The 14,269-nt window shown below is 45.6% G+C and overlaps 1 protein-coding gene across 1 annotated transcript; it reads left to right on the top strand.

The window, feature by feature from the left end:
- Window positions 1-5: 5 nt before the first annotated feature.
- On the top strand, window positions 6-13,216 carry p3h3 (prolyl 3-hydroxylase 3). The gene is made up of 16 exons (XM_063198034.1): window positions 6-383; window positions 595-779; window positions 1,201-1,359; window positions 2,601-2,793; window positions 3,994-4,125; window positions 4,661-4,803; window positions 5,110-5,199; window positions 5,285-5,337; window positions 6,456-6,529; window positions 7,018-7,145; window positions 7,413-7,508; window positions 8,817-8,967; window positions 10,350-10,467; window positions 10,916-10,991; window positions 11,511-11,651; window positions 12,245-13,216. The coding sequence occupies exons 1-16, from the start codon at window positions 80-82 to the stop codon at window positions 12,413-12,415; spliced, it is 2,214 nt and encodes a 737-aa protein (XP_063054104.1). The 5' UTR covers window positions 6-79; the 3' UTR covers window positions 12,416-13,216.
- The last annotated feature ends 1,053 nt before the right edge of the window (window positions 13,217-14,269 follow it).

Here is a 14,269-nt window from a genome sequence, read left to right as displayed (position 1 = left end):
GAACCCCACACTCACAGCACGCACGTACTTTCCTGTCTCGTCTCATCCTGCCTAGCCTAGAATTTGGTATCCCAGTGCCATGGCGCTAGACTCAAATGCTTACCGTGTATACGTGGCGCTGACTATTGGTGTTTTCTTTTGGTCGTCTACTTTTCTAGCATTTTCTGCAGGCAGTGGGGTTTCCTCCGGGTCTGCCACCACCTTATTACCAGCGTATGACTTCTTGTATTACATGGGAGTTCGGGCATACTTCTTTGAAGAATGGGACAAGGCAGCAGAGAACTTCGAGAAGTCCATATCTATTCGAGAAACTATTCGTCGAACACGTCGGAAATGTTACGATGAATGCTTGTCTGCAGGGGATGACATACTTTCCTATTTGGGTAATAAATTGCATGAATGTGGAGTGTTTTGTTGGCATGCATGTGGAATTGTGATGAACGCTTGAATGCCGTTTGAATAGCCTATAAAGTATGTGCCTTCTTCTTCTCTGGAGAACCTGCCAAACAGGTTAACCTGCCAAATAGTTTCTCACTCTAGCTGCAGAGGTAGGCCTATACTGTATTTTTCATTCATTTTCTGTCTGTTTAACAGAGACGCAGACGGGCGAGCTATGGGACATGTATGCCATGGACTGGGTGCATCGGAGGGCTGAGTGTGCCAGATTCTGTGTGGGGAGAGTTATCACTCCTGCCGGCCAGCGGCCAGTTTCTGCAGACATTGACTACGAATTCGGAACCCGAAATGCATATAACTTCTTACAGTTGACATACTTCAAGGTAACATGAAAGGCGATGATGCCAAAATTAAAATGCATGCAGTTTCTTCTACCAGGCCATTAGATTATTGAACGCTTGCTGAAGACAGCATCTTATCTTTCTCTCTTTCTCTCTCTCTCTTGGTGTGTTCCATTACTCGCCCTCTGTCCTCTGTACTCTCTCTCTCTCTCACTCTCTCACTCTCACACACACACACACACACACACACACACACACACACACACACACACACACACACACACACACACACACACACACACACACACACACACACACACACACACACACACACACCTTTATTTATTTATCTTTTTAGGAGATTCAACACAAATAAGTTTTACTCTCTTACACCTATAATGAGATGTAATAAAAAATAATAATTTGAGGAGATGAAGTATTGTTTTCTTAATGTGTTCGTCAGCTAAACAAAATGGCAAAAGCTGCCTCAGCGGCACACACCTTCTTCGTGAGCAACCCCAGTCACCTGGAGATGCGCAACAACATCGAGAAGTACAGGCGGATGGAGGAGATCACAGACGACGCATTTGTGGACAGGGAGAAGGAGCTGGAGAGACATTGGGTGAGTGGAGGATAGGTCTGGGCCCCAGCATATAAGCTTTTATTTAGCTTCACTTGGGGACCCTTCTCTCCATACTATTATACTTTTTCATGAGCTGTAACTGAACATCAAAAAATGACAGTGTGAAGAGAGAAATAATTCATTCATTCATTCATTCATTCATTCATTCATTCATTCATTCATTCATTATGGGCTACATCGGTAGTTCTCAATGCCCCCTTGATCTAAGCACAAGCCTGGGCAACCCCCCAGAATTAAAAAAATAAAATAGACTAATAACCCCCAATGGCAACTAAGCACTGGCCCCTTTCAGCTGTATCTTTCTCCACTCCCCCCTAGGGCTCCTATACTATAGGCTGTATGGTGTGTGCACGTTTATGTGGAAAAGGATACAGCAATAAGCAATTAAACATGGGTACCGGTAATCAGAAAAAGGGGCGTGGAGTGAAAGGACCATACGTACAGAAGACCTGTGAGGGACAGAAGGTGCTTCACATTAGTTGCATAGCATAGCATAGTGTAACATAACATAACATAACATAACATAACATAACATAACATAACATAACATAACATAACATAACATAACATAACATAACATAACATAACACAACATAACACAACATAACACAACATAACATAACATAACATAACATAACATAACATAACATAACATAACATAACATAACATAACATAACATAACATAACATGAAGTCCTTCAGAACAACAGAGGTAGCTTGGATGACTGACTCAAGGCACCTTCAGCCATGGGTCTTCAAGTTATTCACACTCTGGAGGTCAAATACCTCTTCTAAACCCCACGGAACAGTCTCCTTATTGTTGTCTTCCAATGGCATTTCTGCTACATCAATTACACACACACACACACACACACACACACACACACACACACACACACACACACACACACACACACACAAACAAACAAACAAACAAACACAAACACGCACACACACGCACACTTGAGTAAAGTAAGCTGAAGTAGCTAAAACAGGCTTTTTTCCCTAAACCATCTCGCCCTTCTCCCAAATAAAGTCTGAAGAGACACACCAAGTCCTTATTGATGCGTCATTACACCTCTCTGTCTGAACTTGTTCCCGTCTCTTCTATTCTCTCCTCTCCTCTCCTCTCCTCTCCCCTCCTCTGCTCTCCTCTCCCCTCCCCTCCTCTTCTCTTCTCTTCTCTTCTCTTCTCTTCTCTTCTCTTCTCCCCATCCCAGGAGGTGTACGACTCGGCCATCCAAGCCGAGAGTTCGTCGGACTGGATTCGTGCAGTGGAGCAGTGGAAGGAGTGTGTGAACGTGACGCTCCAACAGATGGAGGAGTGCAGGGCCCAGTGCGCCATGGCAACCAAGCTTCTGCCTGACGATGAGGCTCCAGAGAGAACTGGAGGACTGTATGAGAAAGTAGCCGGTAAGTCAAAGTAAAAAAAAATGTTATTTGACATTTTTGCCCGAACTATGTAGTTTAGTAGTCCAGGTACATTTGGAAGCCCTTGTGCCGCCCCTCTGACTCAATAAGTAGTTAAGCTAGACATATGACAGGATGATAAGATGTTTGTAGCGATGGGGAGTAGAGTTGCCCAGCTGGGACTCAAACCCAGACCTTCTGGGGTAGTAAACCGGGGCTCTGACCACTTCACCAAAGAGCCAGGCGCGTTGGCATGTTAGTCAGAACACACCCACAACCCTAGCGATGGTCACTCCATCACAATGTTATTAGACATTAAAATAAATCTAGTGGATTGTGTGTGTGTGTGTGTGTGTGTGTGTGTGTGTGTGTGTCTGTCTGTCTGTCTGTCTGTCTGTCTGTCTGTCTGTGTCTCTGTGTCTCTGTGTGCGTGTGCGTGTGCGTGTGCGTGTGCGTGTGCGTGTGCGTGTGCGTGTGCGTGTGTGTGTGTGTGTGTGTGTGTGTGTGTGTGTGTGTGTGTGTGTGTGTGTGTGTGTGTGTATAAACAAAGCAGGCAAAACTCCCAGCACTTGAATTACTTTGTCAGAAAATACTTGGAAAATGCTTACAGCCTACTATTTACACCAGTGGTTCCCAACCTTTTTCTTCAAGGACCCATATTTTTATTATTGTAAGCTTTGGTGACCCAACCGCTCGAGCGCCTGCACAAGAGATAGTCACATGATACATGATACATGATACTTTTCCTGCGAAAACTCATTTTAGTTATCATTTTATTCCTCAACTCTTCTTCGGTAAAATATAGAATAAATGTTTAATGTAGCACTTACATATGGTATTAAAATTAAACCCCTTAAAATTAAGAGGGGTTCGCGACCCCCTGTGGATCTTTGGCGACCCATAGGTTGGGTCCCGACCCATAGGTTGGGAACCACTGATCTACACAACAAAGAAAAGTTAAATAACTCAGGATTAGTCAAATTCATGTATTCCCTTTCATCTATGTATTTTATGGTACTTGATGCAGCTATGTCCTCTCTGTGTCTATCCTCCCGCTGATGCTTCACTTTTTGTCACTACTCTGTGTTAGTTAGCACCATTACAAATGAGTACCATGAAAGTGGGACCAAATAGGTCTGTTGTTTTGTGTGTTGTCTAATTACTGCTTACTTACTATTACTTCATGTCTCTCTTTTTTTATAGCACTATCTCTGTCCTTGCTCGCATGTCACCAATCCTGCGTGTCTCTGGTGGCAACACGGCCTGGAAGGGTATCTTCTCAAGAGGACTTTCTGCCCACACAATTGGAGCACTTACACATAGCGCAGTTCAAAGGTCAGAAGGTTTCATCAAATTAAAGACATTGCCTGCATCTCAGTATCCCTCCTCTAGTTGTATGCTCTATCCGAGGGATTCCTAAACTGTGGGCCATTTGTGAAACTTTTATGTAAAAAAACTGACTGTAAAAATGTTACTGTGAAATTGCAGGAAAATACTCGCTAATAATTTATTTCATTGTAATTTCACAGTAAATGTAATAATGTGAAATAAAATAGTGTACAGTCAAATACTGTGAAGATTACAGTTAACTCATATTAAGTGTTAATAATACAGATTTACTTTGAGATTTTACATGAGAATACTATGAAACCATGGTCATTTTTACAGTTCACCATAAAATACTGTGAAATCCCAGTAATATAATTTACTGTCAACCTCAAGTGGACTGTTCACATTACAGACTAGACTTGACTTGACTACAGTAACATTCTGTAAAACCTTAACAGTAATTTGTATGGTGATGCATACAGGATGTGTCGAAATATAATTTTCTGTAAAAAAAAAAACTCTGTTGTTGTTGTCTTACCAGCTGGTGACCTGAGGGGGGCGATACAGACCCTGCGCTCTCAGCTGCTCTTCTACCCCTCTGATGCAGCCTCACTCAGCAATCTGCAGCTTTACACGGAGACAATAGGGGACGACGCTGATGCATCTGACATAGCTCCCTCACAAGTGAGTTTGTGGCTCCTGAAAGCATAAGCATTACATCTGAATTTGTCGATGAGCTATTTGTTAAGGGTATCAAATGGAAGTCTCAGGTGTATCAAATAGAAGTAAATTTATGGTGTAAGTACAACATTAGTACATGATCTTACGAAGCTGTTACACCAATTTTTTTTTGTTTTTTATTTCTCCCTCAATTACTTTATACACCTCTGATAGATGGAGACTAGGGCAGTCAAATGGAATTAAGTTTTCTGAATGGAACGGAACTGACTGGTGGCAGTTAAATGCTTCATTTATTGTTCTTCCTCAAAGGAAATTTCCAGATATGTGAAAAGATCCCTGCAAGAGAAAAAGTTGATTTATTTCGGAGTGGAACACCTAAACTTCAACTTCACCGATCCAGTGAGATAATTTCCCTTTTTTAATCATCCACATTACCCTAGTAGTGTTTATCTTTGCTTCAACCACCTACTTTGTTTCATTTCAGGATCTATGGACTCCAGAGGATGTAGTTCCCGAGTCATTAAGAGAATCATGGAGGTGAGTGAGTGAGTGTGTGGGTATATGTGGGTGTGTTAGAGAGAGAGAGAAAGAGAGAGAGAGAGAGAGAGAGAGAGAGAGAGAGAGAGAGTGTGTGAGTGAGTGAGTGAGAGAGAGAGAGAGAGAGAGAGAGAGAGAGCGTGAGAGTGAAAGATAGAGAATGTGGACGTACAAGTGATGAGAGAGTGAAAGAGGGTGTGGGGGGTAGGCGGTCAGAGGCGGACTTTCCATTAGGCAAACCTAGGTAATTGCCTTGGCCCCAGACCAAATCTGTCCTCCATAGGGGCCCCAACTATTACACCAGTAGCGGTGAACACACACACACACACACACACACACACACACACACACACACACACACACACACACACACACACACACACACACACACACACACACACACACACACACACACACACACACACATACACACACACACACACACACACACACACACACACACACACACACACACACACACACACACAGGCTGGATCTTAATTTGTCACTTACGTAAAATAATATATGAATAAAGATATATATGAGACAAACCACTAAAATATTACCATAACACAGTAATTTATGTCTAATATAATGACCCGTGAGGGCCCCATGTTTATATTTCGCAGAGGGCCCCATGTTTATATTTCGCAGAGGGCCCCAAAATGGCTAGATCTGCCCCTGTAGGGGGTGGGTGTACAAGTGAGAGAGAGAGAGAGAGAGAGAGAGAGAGAGAGAGAGAGAGAGAGAGAGAGAGAGAGAGAGAGAGAGAGAGAGAGAGAGAGAGAAAGTGGACGTACAAGTGATGAGAGAGTGAAAGAGGGGGTGGGGGTGGGTGTACAAGTGATGAGAGAGCGAAAGAGGGGGTGCGGGTGGGTGTACAAGTGATGAGAGAGTGCAAGAGGGGGTGGGGGTGGGTGTACAAGTGATGAGAGATTGAAAGAGGGGGTGGGGGTGGGTGTACAAGTGATGAGAGAGTGAAAGAGGGGGTGGGGGTGGGTGGGTGTACAAGTGATTGCTCTATAGAGTGGTCTATGCATCTGGCTGAGGCCTGAGCCTTGGTTGGTTGGTTGGTGTATTTTTGGGGGACAGTGAGCCATTAGTCTTCCTGTCTTCAGGGCCGAGAGGGAGCGGCTGAGCGTGATGCCTACTGAGGAGGAGGAGGAGACGGATGACAGCGGCTTCTACGCAGGTACACACACACGCACGCACACACGCGCACACACACACACACACACACACACACACACACACACACACACACACACACACACACACACACACACACACACACACACACACACACACACACACACACACACACACACACACACGTATGTCTATCCTTGTGAGGACCTACCTGACTCTGATTATTGTCAAACTAAAAAAGGCTTGAAGCACAAATGCTAATAGCCCAAACTAAACCCATTCATAATCCTTATTACCCCAATCTATCTTTTTTGGGGGACATTTGTACCCCATATGTGCCCAAATTACAGGTGCTCACACACACACAGACACACAGACACACAGACACACACACACACACACACACACACACACACACACACACAGACGCACACACACACACACACACCCAGGTTCTTTCCTCTGCTCTACTGCCTGCTCCGCTCCCCTCCCCTCATTGTCATTCTGTGCACCGTTTGCTGTGTCATCCAGGGGGCCCAGTGCCACAGGTTGGAGTGACGATCACGATGGATGACGCCGCGCTGAATGGAACCAATCGAGTGGTGCTGGATGGTGTCCTAACACAGGAAGAGTGCGATGCCATACTACAACTTGCCTCTGTAAGTTTTCTGTTTTGTGTCATGAAGAGCTTAATTAATTAGCAAGACAATCACTAGGTTTACATGATGTTTTTAATTCCGACTGAATAACTCCAAATTAAATAGTTCTGTCGAGTTTATCTTTCCTGTAATTCCGAATTAAGAGGTGTTTAAATGATGTTTTCAAAGCGGAATTAAACTTTATTCAGAAATAAAGTCAGTTAATACACCTACTGTATACAGTAATGTTATGTAATGTTATGTAATGTCTGTTTCCTGTTTTGTCAGGCGGCAACGTCAGCGGGGGACAGCTCTCGAGGTCGAAGGTCGCCTTACACTCCTCACGAGAGATTTGAGGGTCTCACTGTCCTCAAAGCGCTGAAGGTAGGCCATTTGGTAATGACCAAGTTAAAAAGGAAATAGAATCTGGTGCCACACGGATGATTATTTTTTGTTGTTTATTTTTTCAGTCCATTCAGACTAACATTTCGACATGCGTCCTCATCAGAGTCCGCAAGGACATATACAAATACTCGTCTGGCACCAGATTGTTTTTCTTTTTTACTTATGATTTAGTCCTGCTCTGGTTGCACAGAATTGTTAAGTTAGAGGCGCAGAGTGCGTATTTCCTTTGTTACATGGTAATGACCAAGTTTTAATCTGTTTCTTTCATAATTTTCGGTAATGTCGGAGCAATGATGGAATGATTCCAAAGGAAGGTTAAGTAACAAACTAAGTTAAGTTGATAACCTGGAGGAAGTGGTAAATAGAACAACAAATCCTGGAGTCCTGATTTTCTTAAAGGGGTATGCCACTATTTTGGGGCTTAATACAGTTAAATCGTTGGCTGGGGTTTATAAAGGTGGTAAAGTGTCTTATTTTTCATGTTAAGCGTTGTCTTGCTTTAAGACAAGTTAAAAGAGGGAATATGTCGCTAAGCTAGTGAAAGTCAATGGATCCGTGTAGCACGCTACAATGCTACACGGATACATTGACTTTCACTAGCTTAGCGACATATTCCCTCTTTTAACTTGTCTTAAAGCAAGACAACGCTTAACATGAAAAATAAGACACTTTACCACCTTAATAAACCCCAGCCAACGATTTTAACTGTATTAAGCCCCAAAATAGTGGCATACCCCTTTAACTAAATGATGGCTGCAGGTTATCATGTATATAAAGTGCTGTATACCCATACAAAACAGTCGTATATACAGTATCAATGTATGTATGATTACCTCCGCCTTACAGGTTATGTTTTTTTCGGTTGCGTTGGTTTGTCTGTTTGTCAGCAGGATAACTCAAAAACTTATTAACGGATTTGGATGAAACTTGGTGGAGTTGTTGGAAATTACCTAAGGAACAAGTGATTCAATTCTGGTGGTGATCCGGATCACGAACCAGAACCAGGACTTTTTTTAAAGATTCTCTACCATTGCTAGCGTACAAATCTAGTCGCCCCTAGATTGAACAGGGCAAATGTTGACATTTCAGTTTCTAACTCCACAAGAAGAATGCAGAAAGACTTGAAACTAAGACGTATAACATAGTGAAATGTTCTAACAAACAGCTTCCTTTGCGGAGGTCTGCACTCTCAGAGTGCATTCTAGTTCAGTATATGTTTGTAATATAATAATAATACATTATTCTAAAATACTTCATGTGATACACACCTCTACTTTCTCTTTTCAGCTGGCCCAGGATGGGATGGTGAACGTGACGGATGCGAGGCTCCTGCATGAGATCGGGGAGCGGGCGCGAGTGCTGCTCCACTCCTACTTCCGCTCCCCCTCCGGCCTCTTCTTCTCCTTCAGCCATCTTGTCTGCCGCAGCCCCATCCAAGGTACTGCACAGGCACAAACAATAGCGCAAACAAACATCAAAACAAGGTTAAGAGGCCTAGGTTGGTGGAGTGTTGAGGGTTGGTGCTGATGGGGATGAGTGGTGATTGGGAGGGGTGGTAGGGATGGGGAGGGGTGGGGAGGGTAGGTGGGGATGGGGAGGGTTGGTAGGGGTAGGGATGGGAGGTGGGGATGGGGAGGGTTGGTAGGGGTAGGGATGGGAAGGTGGGGATGGGGAGGGTTGGTAGGTGTCGGTGAGTGTTGGTGGGGATGGGGAGGTGGGGATGGGGAGGGTTGGTGGGGATGGGGAGGGTTGGTAGGGGTGGGGAGGGTTGGTGGTGTCGGTGAGTGTTGGTGGGGATGGGGAGGGTTGGTAGGGGTGGGGATGGGGAGGTGGTGATGGGGAGGTGGGGATGGGGAGGGTAGGTGGTGTCGGTGAGTTTTGGTGGGGATGGGGAGGTGGGGATGGGGAGGGTTGGTAGGGGTGGGAGTGTTGGTGGGGATGGGGAGGGTTGGTGGTGTCGGTGAGTGTTGGTGGGGATGGGGAGGTGGGGATGGGGAGAGTGGGGGATGGGGAGGGTTGGTGGGGATGGGGAGGGTTGGTGGTGTCGGTGAGTGTTGGTGGGGATGGGGAGGGTTGGTGGGGATGAGGAGGTGGGGATGGGGAGGGTTGGTGGTGTCGGTGAGTGTTGGTGGGGATGGGGAGGGTTGGTAGGGGTAGGGATGGGAGGTGGGGATGGGGAGGGTTGGTGGTGTCGGTGAGTGTTGGTGGGGATGGGGAGGGTTGGTGGTGTCGGTGAGTGTTGGTGGGGATGGGGAGGTGGGGATGGGGAGGGTTGGTGGTGTCGGTGAGTGTTGGTGGGGATGGGGAGGGTAGGTGGGGATGGGGAGGTGGTGGTGGGGGGATGGGGATGGGGAGGGTAGGTGGTGTCGGTGAGTTTTGGTGGGGATGGGCGGGTGGAGTATGCAGCTGGAAAACGCTCCAAAAAAAGGACACATTTTCAAAGGGCTGGCTGAACTAGTATTTTATAGGGCCATAATGTTGGCATTATCCATGTCTTCTGTCTTGTGTATTTTTTTCCCCTGCAGTATTATTCAGAATTCCAACAGGCATTCAAAATTAAACAGATCGCCAAAAATAGCAGCATAAATCGGCTTTTGGGTTATCATTAATTACCCTGTCACTCTTCAGAGCATGCCCATTGGCAGGCGGGGTGGAAAAACACAGATATTTCTGCAAATCACCTTGTCATAAGCTTTGAAACGTACTATGATGTTACATGTTTAATTATTATTCGACTGTCAGATAATTGTTATTCCCCATAATAATTATTACTTTTACAAAAACGATTTTTGAAATGTTTTGCCTCTTCCACACACATAGGTCATCAAGACGGTAGGATGGACCTGTCTCACCCAGTTCATGTGGACAACTGCATTTTGGAGCCCGAAACCAAGCAGTGCTGGAAGGAGGCACCTGCATTCACCCACAGAGACCTTAGGTACAGGATAGCACCATGCCACCTACATTCACCCACAGCGACCTTAGGTGCTGGATAGCACCATGCCACCTACATTCACCCACAGACTTTAGGTGCTGGATAGCACCATGCCACCTAGATTGACACAAAGAGACCTTAGGTGCTGGAAGGAGGCACCTGCATTCACCCACAGAGACCTTAGGTACAGGATAGCACCCAATGGACAGCATCATGCCACCCGCATTGACACACAGAGACCTTAGGTGCAGGACAGCCAGTACCTAGGTGGTGGACTAATGGACCCTAATTCATTGCATTATGTGGGCCAGATGTACTGTACACGCAAGCACATTGAATTACAAAACATATGCATGTACATTTACTTGCATGGAGAGTGTATTAAAAGTATCATTTAAAGATAAATGTCTTCTATTACATAATCTAAGCAGAAATTGTTCCTTGCACACAGTGGGATATTGTATCTGAACGAAGACTTTGAAGGTGGAGAATTCTTTTTCGCCAAAAGGGATGCTAAAACTGTCACAGTAAGTGCTGATGTTTCTCTCTCTCTTTCTCTCTCTCCATCCATTCCAAGTTCATGTGAATGATGTGTGTTGGATTCAACACCATTTAACCTCTAGACCTTAATGGGCTTCACTGCAGTCATAGTGATGGACATATTTCACTTGAGCGGAATCTAGAACCCATTAGCAGAATTCATTATCCCCCGCCCTTGAAATGAAATGCCAAAAGATACTTATCAGTGGTGGAGGAGGAGGTGGAGAAATGTCAAGAGATAGATACAGACAGTGTTGCCAGATTGGGCGTTTACCTACCCAATTGGGCCACTTGGGATGGCCGTCTTTGGGTAAAAACAGGAAAAATTGGCCATTTGGCGTTTTTTTAAGCCGTTTTGTGCCCATAGAAACCAATGCAATTTGTTGAAATTGGGCAGAATTTAGCGCATTTTGGCAGTTTTTGAGAACCTTTTGGGCGGGTTTTGATCAGACAAATCTGGCAACACTGGATACAGAGGAGCTTTTCTCTCTCTCCATCCACTGTAGGCCAGAGTTCAGCCTAAATGCGGCCGATTGGTTGGATTCTCCTCGGGACCTGTCAATCCGCATGGGGTTACCGCGGTGACCTCTGGACGACGATGCGCCTTGCCGGTCTGGTTCACCAAAGAGACGCGCCATAAGGACGTGGTGGGTTTTTATCTCCGACACTTCTCTCTGAGCAGCAGTGGAGCAAACAAGTCACAAGTGCAACAGCATTACTGAGGTTTTCATTTTTTTCTGTGTAATGGAGGAGAAAGGAATGCTGTGTATTGTGGTAGAAGTGATTAGAAATAGAACTGGGCCAAAAAAAGATTGTTCAGTGTTCAACAATGATTGTGTGTAGCCATGTAGTGCACACCTTGCCACCATTTGAACTCTTCATGATTGGTTGAAAAACCTTAACAATCACAGAACTACACAACTGCTACTGTACATTACACACAGTCTTTACTAATACATTATTGCCTCTTTTCCACTGCCGGTTTTCTGGTAGGCCTGCAGCTCGACACAGTGCGACTTAGCCGCCACTTTTTGCTTTACGATTGAGCTGTGTCGTGCCTATTTGAAAAGTGGCGCCCGAGTCACGCTTTGTTGAGCTGTAGGCCTACCAGAAAACCGGCAGTGGAAAAGAGGCATATGACTTTGCCATTGCTATACTGCTAACAACAAACAAATAAAAGTGAAGAAAGTGTGTGACACGCTAACACTTGTGCTACTCCCTGCTGCTGTGTGTGTTTTAGGAGCGGGAGGAGGCCGAGGCCTTGTGGGCGGCGGATGGCCAGAGCGTAGTGAAGGAGGAGGATAAGAAGGAGGCGGAGGGCGCCCAGCCTGCCGCACGCCAAGGCCGAAGCCAGGCCTCGCAAGGGAGGAGCAAAGAGGGCAGGAGGGAGATAAGGCGCGACGAACTGTGAGACTTGACACACGCACCATTTCCCAATGTCAAGTGTTCTAGCCTTGGTAGTGCGTGAAACGTCTGGTGATTGGACACTCCGCGGAGTTCATCCAATCGCTGGTCGTTTCACGCACCACCAAGGCTAGAACACTTGACATTGGGATATGGTGATGGAGGTGCCCAATGCTGTCGTTTTTTTTTGCCCCCTCTTCATCATCATATTGTTGAAGGGACAATCATGCACGACTCACAGCACGACTCGCATCGGGTAGCTGTGGTACGGCAAAGCATTGGTGATGTTCGAAAAATACATCTGCACGTGTGCGACTCACATCGGGTTGTTACAGCCCCGACTATTGCCCTCTCTTCCATCTCCTCTTCTGTCTGAGCCCCAGCCAACCTGCCCCCCTGACACACACACACACACACACACAAACATACACACACACACACACACACACACACACACACACACACACAAACATACCCACCCATACCCCCACCACCCTCCCTCTGCCATGGCTGGCCCTTTGCCTCAGTGATCACCATGTCTCACTAGACATCATCTTCACATATGAGGACCTTTTGGACAAAACTGTGCATGGTGACTATGGATTGTGTGTGTGTGTGTGTGTGTGTGTGTGTGTGTGTGTGTGTGTGTGTGTGTGTGTGTGTGTGTGTGTTTGTATTTGTATTTGCTTGTGTGCTTTCTCTCAAGCCAGTCTTTTAGTTGCGTTGCTGTGAATCCCTCAGCAGACTTTCAGGATGATATTTAATGTTTTGAAATTAAAGTCAAATTTTCAAGAAAATTGCTGAAGAGCTGTTGTGCAATAAAAAAACATTATTTGAAGGTGTGGCCTCTTTATTGAAAAAATTGAGCTGAGCATTTGTGCCTGCAGCCTTAGCCAGGCCGTGCCCTCCTAGTGACGCAATACCTTCAAGTGTTGCTTCTAGTCAGGGCAGGAGCACAACAAATATCGTTTCTGAGCTCACAAAATTTCGGGAACTCCTCCCACTTTGTCGGGAAGCAAACAATCATTAGCAAGCCAAGGGAGGCGTGTCAAACATGTCGTTTGGGAAATGTTGATTGTTATCCTCTAGGTAAGACGAAGTCTCGAAGAGATTTGAAAGTCGATGATAATCAGGCTACAGCAGCCTCATAATTGGAGTATTTAAGAGTGAAGCCGGCTCCAAGATGAAAAATTTACTTTGAAATGAAAGTCTCAGTTACAACCCTGCCATGGCCTAACGGTAGAGTACTGGGTTACTACGCTGGTGACCTGGGTTCGATTCCGGCCCGGGTTATTTGCCGATCCTCCCCCTATCTCTCTCTCCGACTCGCTTCCTGTCGCCTCTCATACTGTCCTGTCTAAGTGGGGGCAAAAATGCCCCCCCAAAAAATAAAAAATAATATAAATACAGTATATAAGTCCCGGTCACTGTGGTGGCAGAGTGCGAGCCTTGTCTTATCTTGGGGTGGGGTGTGGTAAGCGCACTGCAGTGTGGCATCATGGCAAGTGTGTGCTGCTGAGACGAGGCATGGGTGATGATCTGTCCATTAACCGATTAGAAACGCACTCGCAGGCTGTTTTCATCTTCACATTACCAGGATTAGAAGTGGAGAAGAGAGGAGAGATGAGCAGAAGAGAAAAGAGGAGAGATGAGAAGAGAGGAGAGATAAGCCACCCTCATTTGGGCTTGCATGCCCAAGGGTTGGACCCAGGGTTCGAATCTGGCCTGGGTCATTTGCCACCCTTGCCCCATCTCTCTCTCCACATTCGCTTCCTGTCGCTCTTCACTGTCCTGTCTGAAGGCGAAAAAGCCCATAAAAATACATTTTTTTTAAAAAGAGAAGGGAGGAGAGGAGAGGAGG

Source organism: Engraulis encrasicolus, chromosome 5 (genome assembly GCF_034702125.1).
Source record: "Engraulis encrasicolus isolate BLACKSEA-1 chromosome 5, IST_EnEncr_1.0, whole genome shotgun sequence".
In the NCBI taxonomy this organism is placed as follows: domain Eukaryota; kingdom Metazoa; phylum Chordata; class Actinopteri; order Clupeiformes; family Engraulidae; genus Engraulis; species Engraulis encrasicolus.
This window is presented reverse-complemented; position numbering and strand designations above follow the sequence as displayed.